This window comes from Cynoglossus semilaevis, unplaced genomic scaffold (genome assembly GCF_000523025.1).
Source record: "Cynoglossus semilaevis isolate Cse_v1.0 unplaced genomic scaffold, Cse_v1.0 scaffold1431, whole genome shotgun sequence".
In the NCBI taxonomy this organism is placed as follows: domain Eukaryota; kingdom Metazoa; phylum Chordata; class Actinopteri; order Pleuronectiformes; family Cynoglossidae; genus Cynoglossus; species Cynoglossus semilaevis.
Window position 1 is genome coordinate 184,293 of NW_007585118.1, and position 12,449 is coordinate 196,741.

General features: G+C 37.9%; 1 protein-coding gene across 3 annotated transcripts in view; it reads right to left on the bottom strand.

Annotated features, from left to right (window-relative positions):
• Positions 1-1,688: 1,688 nt before the first annotated feature.
• The window catches only part of tspan4a (tetraspanin 4a), a 115,586-nt gene continuing 104,825 nt past the window's right edge, over positions 1,689-12,449 (bottom strand). For all 3 annotated transcript variants that reach the window (XM_025053715.1, XM_008337310.3, XM_008337309.3), the window contains 3 exons: positions 11,951-12,082; positions 5,576-5,659; positions 1,689-2,178 (listed from right to left, as the gene is read on the bottom strand). In XM_025053715.1, the coding sequence (XP_024909483.1) occupies positions 2,110-2,178; positions 5,576-5,659; positions 11,951-12,082 (285 nt within the window). In that variant the 3' untranslated portion in view covers positions 1,689-2,109. The remainder of the gene's footprint in view (positions 2,179-5,575; positions 5,660-11,950; positions 12,083-12,449) is intronic.

Below are 12,449 nucleotides of genomic sequence, written 5' to 3' on the forward strand. Positions count from 1 at the left end.
GATGACTCAGTGTTGGAGCTTTATTAATATCATTGCCATTTCTCTCCTGAGACACGGATGTCAGTGTCACATTTGCTGCTTTTAGAAACAACTTTGTGACAATATTCAGTGGTGTCTGAGTCTAGGTCTTGTATATTAAATAGTTGGAAACCAGAGGGCAATAGAAAGTCACACTGAGGATCAATATGGGCTGACTAAGTCCATGGTTTAACATCTTAACGCCAATCAATATTCTTTTACTGTCAGATAAAAGATTCCACCCTGGTGGACATTTTCTTTTTTTTTAATTTGTCCTCTACAAACATTTACAGATTGTTTAAAACCTTCCTGTTCCTGGTGGTTTGTTTTCTTTCTGATGTTGTTGTGCGTTGTTATCTTGTGGTCTTAACAAAACAAACAGCCTAATGCTTCTGTCCTCTGTCTTTTTGTTATTTTTTATCGGTAACTCTGATTGTAATCTGCATGGGGATACGTTAACTTCTGGGCAATGACACGCTCATGTTAGCATAATGGCTACGGTGTAGTAGCTCAGGACTATGAGACTTTAGAGACTCAGTACAGTCCCCCGCTGCATCATCAAGACTGTATTATATATGAGGAAGCCTCACACCGTGCTGTAATGAAGGCATACTTTTATGTTTATGTTTAATTCAAGGGCTAGATAGATTCTTGTAATGTAAAGTGATGTCACATGTTGCAATGTTATTTGAAGTAAAAAGGATAAAAGCTCCATGTGCCAAAAAGAAAGATGTTCCAGCATTAATGTTTAGGATTGTTTGAAATTTAAAGAGACATGTTCCTTTCACAATGACTTATAGATCTTAATGGATTTTTCAGTTTTTAGTCCCAGGCCAAATTCTGCACAAATTCTGAATTTGTAGTGTTAGGTGAACTGGACTGACCTTCCATAGTCAAATCTCAGACAATGGCTGTTTCAAGGGTTTGGATTTTTGTACAGCAAAAATGCACAACAGAATTTGCTCTCAAATAAAAGCCGTGTTTTGTTGTACTGAAATATTTATGTACTCCGAGGGTTGTTTCATGTTTGGATGATATTTTTCTCTGACTGGCACTTCATTGTTGAATGTTTTTTGTACAAAATGGACATTGATTGGTTGTTTTATTTTTTTTTTTTATTCTGAGAACATCGTATCTCCTGCTGCTTTTGGGACTTTAAGCTGTAAAAAGGCTTTCCCTTGTCCTGTGGAATATTTCAATAAGAAAAGAAAAACACCTTGGAGACACGAAGAGGTCAGAGGAGGCTTCAAAGTCTGTGTTCCAGGGTAAAGTAGTCAGTACTGTATACTGTAGAGCCACAGCAGCGTGTGAATTCATAAAGCAGTTTGTTTCATTACACTGTATAAATCTAATTGATGGCTGATTAGCTCAGTGCTACAACATATTTAATGACTCCAGCATGCCTCATCACAGGGACTATATTTACAGTTTTACAACCCACTTCCTGGCAAATTTCCCTCATCACTCCTGCTTGTCATTCTGGGCGTCAGCGTAATTAACAGCAGAATCGCACATAAAACCTCTCAGTGTCTCTGGTGAGGAAGGACACGATGACGTGTGCTGTTCTCCTTTCACTTTGTCATATTCTTCCTAAATGAATAAGAACAAGTTACACAGTAGCAATGCACTAAACCAGGGCTGGTCTGTGAAAATACGACAGCAGGAACAGGTCGAAGTCGAGCCAGAACATTTAATGGAGACCATCGCAGGACACATGCACTTTAGCACTTCACACAGTGCCCACTTTTCCCATTTGTAGCTCTTATTTTTTGAGACACATACAAACCATAAAATAATTTAAAACCAAAACACTTGAAAAAAAATGGTTACTTTTTTTTTATATAGTACAAGTTCACAGAAGTTAGCTTCCAACACCAAGCAAACCATAGCAATCATCAGGTATTATTACACCGACACTGTGCTTGTTCATGATTAGAGGAGAAAAACAACTGTGAACGGAGTCACAGTGAGGGCAAGCAGTGGGAGAAAGAGTCTGTTGAGGAGGAGGTGGACGAGGAGGAGAGGAAGGAGGAGGATGATGAGTCTATCTCTCCGTGACGGAAACTATCCAATTGTGCTGAAGGTCAATGGTTAGGCGTAGAAGGTCTCCACTTTCACAGCCTGACAGAACATTGTCATGGAGAAGACCAGGCCCAGGATCTGCACAGGCAGGAGAGAAGAGTTTGGGTGTGAGAGACATCAACACATCTGAGTGAACTGTAAGGAGAGATTTTTTTTTTTAATCTCTTCACTGTTGGGTTCTTTTTAAGACTAAAACCTCATTAAATTAATTATACAAAAAATGGTTAAACAAAAAGGAACACCTTTAGACTCAGTATATATGTATATAGGTATATATATATGTACTATATATACTGTATCTCATCACTTTTGTTAGTCTGTGATCACATCTGAATTCTCATCCATCATAGACAGTTGACTGTACACCTTGAGAGCTAATTGTCACAACCAGCTGGTGACATGTGAAAAAAAAAATCTGCCAGTGTAAAAATGTGTCTCTTGTGCTTCCTATTTGATGAAAATAACTCGAAACAATGAAATATTTACATTACACCAGATTGTGTTAAAATTCCCAAAACACATGAGAGACACTGACTCTCTTGTACACGTGGACTCATTTGGATTTTCTTTGGTTCAACTCAAAAAACTTTCATTTGAACTAAATTACAAACAAAACAGAGAAACCCTGGACTGATATTAGTTAAAAGATCGAGGCTTAAAATGTGTGAAAACTCAATGAGTTTCTGACATTGTATTCTTTGTATTCTTTCATACACACCAAAACCATCATCAAGTTGATTCTCATTTACAAGGATTACAGGCAGAAAACCACAGAAGAGAAAATCTAATAAATACATGAGCCATGATATGAGAACAGAACACGGAGTAAAACTGGAAAGGATCGTAACAATAAAAAGAACGGAAGATGTCCTGATGTAATATTAAACACTGTTATATAAAACATTTGCCACTTGAAGATGGAAGATCCAAGATCAGATTCCCAGGGGGAATTTAGGAAACTTCGTTTTAGGCCGTGCTCTGTTTTATTTCATGATTCACAAAAAGAAAAGTCTATTTTTCTAAAACGGAAGAAGACAGAGACGAAAGATGTGCAGACAAGCAGATGTGTCCATCAGGTCCGTCTGTTAGCTGAATAGCTGAGCTAATGAGCTAATTAGGGATTCATAAATAAAAAAAAAGGCAAAAACTATAACTCCATTTGAAAGATGTCCGTCTGCTGGACTATTGGGAGTGTAGTGACTCTGTCTGTCCACATCAGTCTTTCCCAACACAAAAAACATGGATTGTAAGTCATTTAAAGAGCGTTGTTATTCTGTTTGTTTATTGATTTCTATTTTCTTTTTTGGGAATTTTTTTTAAAACTAAGAAATCCCAATGAAGCACTTAAATCATCCCAGTTATTAATGATTGAAATGACATGCTCAATTTGGTACATGTAAAATTAGATTATGAAAGTTAAAATTCTCAAATAAAAAAAATCACTTTAAATTAAAAATGTAGCTCTGAAAACTGAATGAGTCTTATTTTTATCATTTATGTGTTTTTATTGTGTAACCAGCTTTATTTTCCTCCAAGAAAAAAAAAAACAACACCAAAGTAACATGATAGCTGTAAAACAGTAAATCATAGCAGGTCTCACTTCTTCTTTACATTATAATTTTCCCTTGGAACTCATCTTTATCCTTATCCTGTTCTTTACCTCTTTTGTCCCTCTCTCCATACCTTTGACAGACTTATGTCCAATACATGAGCTGTAACTTTCCACAGTGTCTTTTTAATCCACACTCATGTATTCTGTTTGGTTTCTAATGACCTTCAACAATCTCCTCTTCAGTGCCGACCTGCTCTCTATTCTAACAACAAACATTTGTCTATTCATCTCGGTTAATGAATTATTTGGATGGAATTTCACATTGACACTGCTGTTGTTTTTTTGGTCTGAGTCAATTTTACTGCATCGCTCGTCTCCTACATTTTACCCAGACTTTGGCCCCTTTGCAACACTGTTTTGCCGGTGAACAATGTTGGTGAGAGAAAAGGAACAGTGGTGAAAAACAAAATCTCCACAAGGTCAATGTTTCTACCTGCAGGAGAAATGAAAACTATTTTCTTCTGTGCTAAATATTTAATTGTCTTCGCCTGAACATCAGTTCTGATTTTATAAACCTCTGCGTTTTCTATCTGCCTCAAACATCAGAGACATTTGAGACACGTGTGGCAGTGATTACATCTTCCTCCAGGTTTTTATTGTTTGAGATGAAGGATTTTCCAGTAGGAGAAAGAGAATCTTAACTCCTGACAAAAAAAGAGCGTCTGCATCATCCACGGGAGCCTGGGGTGATTGATGTTTCTGAGATGTATTGTCAGATTGTGGAAACACATCACGTTCACCCTGACTGCAGAGCAAATAAAAACCACACTATGTGGTCCTCGGTGATGACACACGTAGTTTATGGAGGCCCCTGATGCCTGCTTTACTCCCACACTTTGCCCACAGGACACTGGAAGACTTAGCTCTATCTGTAACAAAGTAAGAGCTCCTGAATGTGAGGATGTAGATATCACATTCTGGGTAAATGACTGCTGGAATTAGACAAAAAAAAAACAAAAAAAACAACCCTCTATATTCCCGCTCAGACTGGGGAATCTCAGTAGCCGTCAAGATCACTATAAATTATTTGGTGTGACACTGATGGAATGAACTCGGCTGCAGCATTCAATAACATCTATGCAGGATGTGCAACTTTGACAATTTCTATATCAAAGGCTCCAACTGTACAAGTTAAGAAGGGAATGAGGATTAGGAGTCACAACCACTAACAGAGGATCTGTCTAAATATGGAAGATGAAAAAAAAGGTAAATATAAAGACATGAAAAACTGATGAGATAAAATGAAAAAATAAAAAAAAGTATTATTTTAATCATTCATTCATCCTTCGTCTTGGAAACCTGGACAACCTGCTGTGATTCTCTGTTAATCAGTCTCACTGGTCTCACCTGGTACTTCTCTTTTTCACACTGTCCTTGTTGCTTCATTGTTTTGTTTTACGGCCTATATATACTGTACCTGTTGGTCTTTTGTCATTGTCTGTGAAAACATTCCCAGTCTGTTCCCCAGTGCTTCCCATTGTGCTTTTCCTTGTTTTTTTTTTCCTGAATTTGTTCCTGAATTCCCTGAGTTAGGACTCATGTTGTTGTTTTTTTGTGTGTGCATGATTTGAGTTTGGACTTCTGCACCAGATCCATTTGTGTTGCAATGAGTTCTGCCTGCTTCCACTGTATGTAACAATATACTCATATCTTTTAATTCAATATTTTTGACATTTTATGTTATCGCAAAATAAGACCTTCTGTCATTGCTTATTTCTTTTTATCATACCCTTTTTTAAACCAACAGTTGTACGGATTCAGTTATAATACTTTTTATAAATACTTTTCTGATGCATTATATTTATGCCTTTTCATTCCAACTTTATACATTATTTCTGACCTAATTTCAAAACGTGTGGTCACCTGAGTAAGAGCTGTGCATAGAGCGAAGATCCACAGAGCCACCAGGTTCTCATTGAGCCAGTCCTTTACGCGCTCGTAGCATGGCTGCGGAGACACAGACGGACAGTTAATGGACAACAAAACCCTTTAATTTAGTTCTTTATACTTTAAAAAAGCAGATCTCTGTCTTGAAGGGTACACATTTAAAAACTCCAAACAAAAAACTTAAATAACAGTTATTAGCAGTTTGCCTAAGAGCCACATTTCTTCCAGTAAATTTTCAAACAGCCCTTCGGGCAGAATTCAGAACGGAGATAATGATCACTGAGAGGTGAAAAAGGAATGATGGGTCAAACAATCAAGTATGTAATTAAAATTGATGAACGTTGGAGGATAAGGACAATCACTCAAACACAGTCGGGTTGATGTGATAAGTCACCTTGAGGAGAAACATTTAACATCCGGTACTTCAAATGTTCAGACACGTGTTTGGAAAAACAGTCAGATATTCAGTCCGTATTCCAGGAGAGGAAAACATTTTTTTAACCAGTCTGCAGTTGTGATTACATTATTCATTTCTGCAGACATTCCTTCATTCCTGTCTGTAAAATGTATGTATTTTAAAATATTGCATGTAAATCTGAGTCACGAACAGGGAAGGAAAACACACTCTGCAATTCACCCCTGCTTCGGGCCAAGAAAAATATATTTTCCTTTACCTGAGGTGAAATAATTCAGGTTAGGATCAATATCAGCACCATCTGGCCAGAATTTACTCACTGCCTCAGTGAGGTTTGTCAAACTGGAGCCCAGCTGCAGTCTTTCTACACCACATATGGGCAAAATGGAAATGTTCTATATCTGTTAATTTTTCTTCTTCTTTTTACATTATCTATGACAATTGGCTCAGGGCTGTGTGGACAACTGCAGTTAACACTCCTGAGTAAAGTTGTGATGTGGTCGAGCAAAAGAAAAAAAAAATCCCGGGAAAATTCAAGTTGTGTTTGAAAAAGACTTTTCACAGGCAGCCTGTGCACCACAAACCTCCTTTACAGTTTCATGCATCTCTCTTTAAGGAAGTAAACAGAGTGAGAAGGGTCTCTGCAGTCACACACCACAGTAGAATTAGCCAGTGATGCCTCCAATGTCATAGGATTAAAATGAAATTTTCATCACACAAGCTATACCGCTGCAAAAATATGTCAGTCATTTAAATAAATGAATGTATATGAACATTTTTTCAAAAATGCAACAGAATGGAAATGCTGAAAACATTACCATACACAATCAGAATTTTTGTAGCAGTTTGACGTAGTGCACTGTGACTTCTAATATTATGACCCACACAGACAGTGCATATGAAGTACAGTCTGGCTGAATATTGTTTATTTTTAAATGATACTAACTCACATGTGACTCAGGAGCAACAGACAGTTCACCAGTCCATCTCACAGCAACCTACAGATCAACAACCATTCAGTTTGTTTATTAGTTTATTGATGATAACACATAATACATATGTAGTTTTAAGGAGAAAAAAACACTCTTGGCTTGACCTTCACTCAGGGGTCACCACAGCAGAAGCCTGCAGAGTGACTGGCACAGGTGGAAGCCATTACTGACACAAGCCAACAACTCTAAATGGAACACTTATTACTGCAATTGTTGTAAACTGTTTCGATTTGAATCCTGACTGGTCTTGGACAGTGGGGGGGCCAGAGTACTGGGGGAAAATACACACAAAAGGGGGAAGAAAAAACCTCCACACAGAAATAAAATTATTTTTCGCAGCTGATTTCTTTGCCCTAAACTTCAAACCGCACTGCTACGTACCTTGTTGCTTAAAATATTTATAGCTGAGCAACATAAATAATCAGCCGACAGCTAATTTGACCTTACGACCCCTGGTTTAAAATATAGCTATTCCCCCTTTTTAAATACATTTCCTGTGAAGGTTACCTCCTCGATATAATGAAAGACCAGACACTTATACAACAGAATCACATCACTGTCACATTAGTAGCAATTTAATGGCCGTTCTCAGTCAGTTGTTGGTGTCATCAAGACGAAGTTCTTTTAAGAGCCGTACTTACAGAGACTGAAACATTAATATGTGTGTGTGTGTGTGTGTGTGTGTGTGTGTACATATCACGAAAACTTTCTTTAATCATTCCCAGTTCCTGAAGTCAAGAACATCCAGCTGCCAACATCAAAAGTCCTTCTTCTTCATCTGCCAGCAGCCCTCGTTGCACCTCTAATGGTTATGAAAGAGCTGCATATGATGAAAATTAATATAAGATATTTACATGTCAGCAGAAAAATCACACCCTGAGCTCTTCATTGGCCTCGGCTACTTTGTTTAACCTGTAGTCTGCAGCAGTTCATTATGTCATGTTAAAGGTTGTCCTTTAATTCTGAAAACTAATAAATGTAATGCAGCGGTTTGCCAGTTTGTGGCTGTGGACATGAAGGGAATAAAGTTGCTTTGCATGTTTTTAATATTTTAAATGTATATTTTGTATTGAAGATTTTTCACTCGTTTGAGGTGAAAAAATTCATTAAAAGACATTTTGTAACATACATATAGGGTAATAACCTGTACGTACAGGTAAACGACATTTGTGAACGTTTTGTTAATTTTTTTTTACCATATTTCACACCCTACGATGCATCCTAAAGGGTTCGTAAAGGGTTAATATATACATAAATAACTAAGTAACTAGATTTTTTGTGTGGTCTTGGATTGTAATCCCTGTGATAGACAAAGACCACTGTACACATCTTAGCAAAACTAAAATTTTTCATGCCTTAGAAAACGTCCTCATTGTAATTTGAATAGTAGATGGTATAAATTGAATTTAGTGGAATTTTAATCGTACATTTTTGTGCATTTGCAGAGAAATGGACTTTGTTTACATAAATCCATGATGCTCATGTCATGGTACTAAACAGACCACAAACAGAAAACGCAGTGTGTTTTTCCAGCTGCAGCCTTCAAATTGTAGAAATAACTTGGATGTTTAATGCGTTGTACACCTTTCAGAAATATTGTTTTGCACACAGAATTAAAAACATCCATCAAATTGTTGTCTGGGGTTGAGTAAACCATCCGCCCTCTTTGTACAGGTGACATCTGGCACTTTGATGTGATTTCTGAATATCCCATTTTGTCGCAACAACTTAATAACAGCAGGAGCTCAGTGGAAATCAATGCTATTATGGTTCATCATCTTCTCTCATTGAGATGCGCAGTCAATGCTTCAGCCCAGCTGGATAACAGATGTACGGCCGCTGTGTTAAGTGGACGAGAAGTGGTCCTTTTAGCCCCTAATGTGTTTGTTAACACAGAAACTTTTAATTTTGAGCATGACTGCAATCGTATTCTAACTTTTCTTTTTTTTTTTTTTTTACATATATCAAGCATCACACTGAAAATCACCTTAGTGAATGTTTGTTTGCAGACATTCTGATGGTAATTCAGAACTAACTGAGAAAAAGTCACAGGGTGAAAGTAATATTTACTGACTCTTCCGTTCACTGCAGAAAAAAAAATTCTGAAAAAAGAGAACGAATTCCTCAGTTTACGACAGACACTTGTTGCATATTTCTGAATAAGTAAATGTCCTATATTTTACATTATATTCTCCATTATCTATCGTTTATTCCAGGGTTGTGAGGGTGAGGTGAACAGTTGGCCTGATGACAAACAACCATTCATATCAGTTTAAAATGTCCAATCAGCCTGATCCACCACACACAGGGCGAACATGTCAACTCCCAACAGAAAACAACTGAGACCAAACCAGCGAAGCAGTGATGTGTCCTAACAACATTTGCCACCAGGCGGAACATTTGCGGATAAATGTGGAGATAAATCAGTTGACACACCTCCTCACAGACAGAAGTGACGCTTAACTCTGACTTGTTGCCAACAAAACAACATGATGTCACTGAAATGGCTTCTTTTGTGCAATCTAATACCACTGCAGTATTTAAAGTATTATACCATTTACTACTGGGTACTTTATGTAAAAGGCTGAAATGTTTCTCTTGATGAATTTTATTTCATGGTTAAATGACCAAAGAGTTCCTGGGTGTTAAAACGTGCTGTTCCCTGTGGTTAGGCAGACCAACAGTAAACACTACACAATGTTCACTCATACGCAATAATGGGATTTTACTCATGAAATTATATATATATATATATATATATATATATTTAAAAATACTCTATAGTTTCTTATTTAAATTTTTATAATTTTTTTTATAAATAATTACAATTTTAATGTTGACAGTCGTTGGTTTCAGTGGTCGGGATTCGTTTTCTCCTCTTTAGTCATTTTTCTTGGGAAAATCCATTTTTTATCTTTTAAGAAATTATTCATTGCTTTGTGATTCTTTCCCCACAGTCCTGAAATTGGTCACATTCTGGTTCTTCTCCCACTCTGACTGACTTAACCAGCTAGTACTTGGCTGTCAATTTCTCCCTCTCACATTGTGAGTAATGTGTATTCTGCCAATGTCACGTCTCCTTTTTGCTAGAAACCAAAATGTCTGAGTCAAATCACTGATTAAAAAATAAAAACACTGCTGTCTGTGTACACTGCAATAGTAATGTGTGGAGAGTTGGATTTCACACAGTTGGGGATACCATTACAGAATATTAGTGTGAATTATATTTCAGTCTCCCAAGTGGATTTTTTCCCCCAACAAAAGCAGAGAATGGGCTTTAAGATGTGCAGTTCAATTTAACAGCACTTTAACAAAGCCACAGGAGGAATTTTCTTCAGATATAAATGTGCAGTTACCCTCGGTCATGTATTGTTGCACTTTGTAGATCCCACAGGCGTGAACAACCACAGATAAGACGGCGCAGTCGGACTGAATAAAAAGAGGACATGGTCCACACTCACACTCCGAGTGATCCCACAGGACACGTCGCACTGAGGATGAGAATAAATTTCCTACACGAGCCGAGGACTTGTGGATAAATCTGAAGATAAATCAGTTGACACACCTCCTCACAGCGAATAGGTGTCGCTGTCAGAAAGACTGAATCAGGGGCAGCTATCGCACTTTTCAGTATTAGAAAGGTGTGGTCTACTGTGTCAACGTCTGTCTAAAAAAACCCTGCAGGATTTGATGCATCAGCTGCCTAGAATGTGTCGTTACTCAAGACGACTGATCCTGTCAGGGGGAGCTGAGCCAGTGAAACCAGAGTGGAATGTTCAAAGACCATGCTGTGAGGAAGGCAGTGGTTTTCTCTGGGATATGAAGCAGAAAAGAGAATTCTGAAGATGAATCTCCTGGTTACACAACACTGCGTTCCCGTGGTTAATGGAGCAGCAGATATTTTGTCTCTGGAACAAAGTAAATGTCACAGTAAATTTCTAACACCATAAGTTTAATTAAATATCTGTAAGAATTATGAGATTACACGGCTTTACCACAGTATTTCATTACAATTTTACAGTGCGCTGTTGTAAATGATGCTCAGTTTTCAAGGGTAATGAACAGGCTACAAATTGGTGGCATATATATTTTTTTGTCTAAAATGGGTAATATGGTGCTATAATCTCACTTAAAAGACCTCCCCAACAAGAACACCATCATCCACAACCACCTCCTCTCCTTCATTACACACAATGCAAGATTTATCAATTAGCCTGATCCGCTTCACATGCAGCTTCCACTGTTACGCACTGAAGATGACAAACAAAGAAACAATGCTGCGCCTCCTGCTTCTCCCCTCTGACTGATGCAATCCACTGCACATCATTTTCAGCTACTTCCCTGTGACCGTGAGTGAATTCACTCAGTGAGACTTGAACCTCATTTACACGCAACTCAGTGACGTCAACTTCAACATTTCTGACACAGATTTGGAAGAAGAGAGCTTATCACATTTTACCTGATCATCATGCAAGAGAAATCAGACGTAGCAGTTCAACATCAGCTGTTTTATAAGCCTGACATAGAGGTTGTCCTTATTTGAAGCATGTAGCAAAAATAGTCAGCAGTCAGTTTCTAAATTAGGATATATTTCCTTGTCTGCAGGTTCTCTTCAAGTGGGTTCTCTAATCACAAATGCAGCCCTTGGTTTGGGTCAAGGTTGGTCCTATCTTTATATATGGTTCATTCATTATCACTTCAGAGTAGTAGATTAGTAGATAGAAGTGACACAATGTGGAGACATTTGCATTGTTTGTGTTTTTTTCTGTAATATTACAAGTAAAACAACAACATCCTTTGTATAATTCAGTAAAATATCAGACAATGCATTATCGACTAAATTTATAGTTTGAATTGTTTGTGTGGTTGAAGTAGTGTTAAACCGATTGCTTTTCATAGTTGCAGGCTTATGCTCAGGCTCAACGTAGGCTTTGGTTTTCTTACCGCTGTCCACCATGTCCCTGGGTTGTCCAGTCCACAGTTGTCGCTGTACTCCAGGCAGCAGGAGTCTGGAACTCTGGTGGCATTATAGACTTCAAACCAGTCTGTGAGGTTGGTGACTCCACAGCAGCGGAACTGCAGCAGAGAGCAGGCAAAGAGTGAAACCCCAGTGGACAAAAAAATCCATTACAGCACAAATTATTTCTTTTTTTTGAGCCAATGTTATTCATATGTTTAAGGAAGCTTTTGTCCAATGGTCAGTCCACCTGCCTGACGGCCCTGATATGAATTTCTTACTCATCTGCTTCTTCCTACCTGCATCTTCCCCCTCTGTGATTAGTATAGAGTCTTGATAAAGGATCATGACTCTTCCCACAGTTCCATTCATCAGTGTTCTTCATGAAAAGATTAAGTTCCCCCTGAGGTTCTGTGCATTCGACAGACTTTAATTCCGCACAGGAACAATGCAGCCTTCTCCTCTCCCTGCACAGCTCCGTGAACA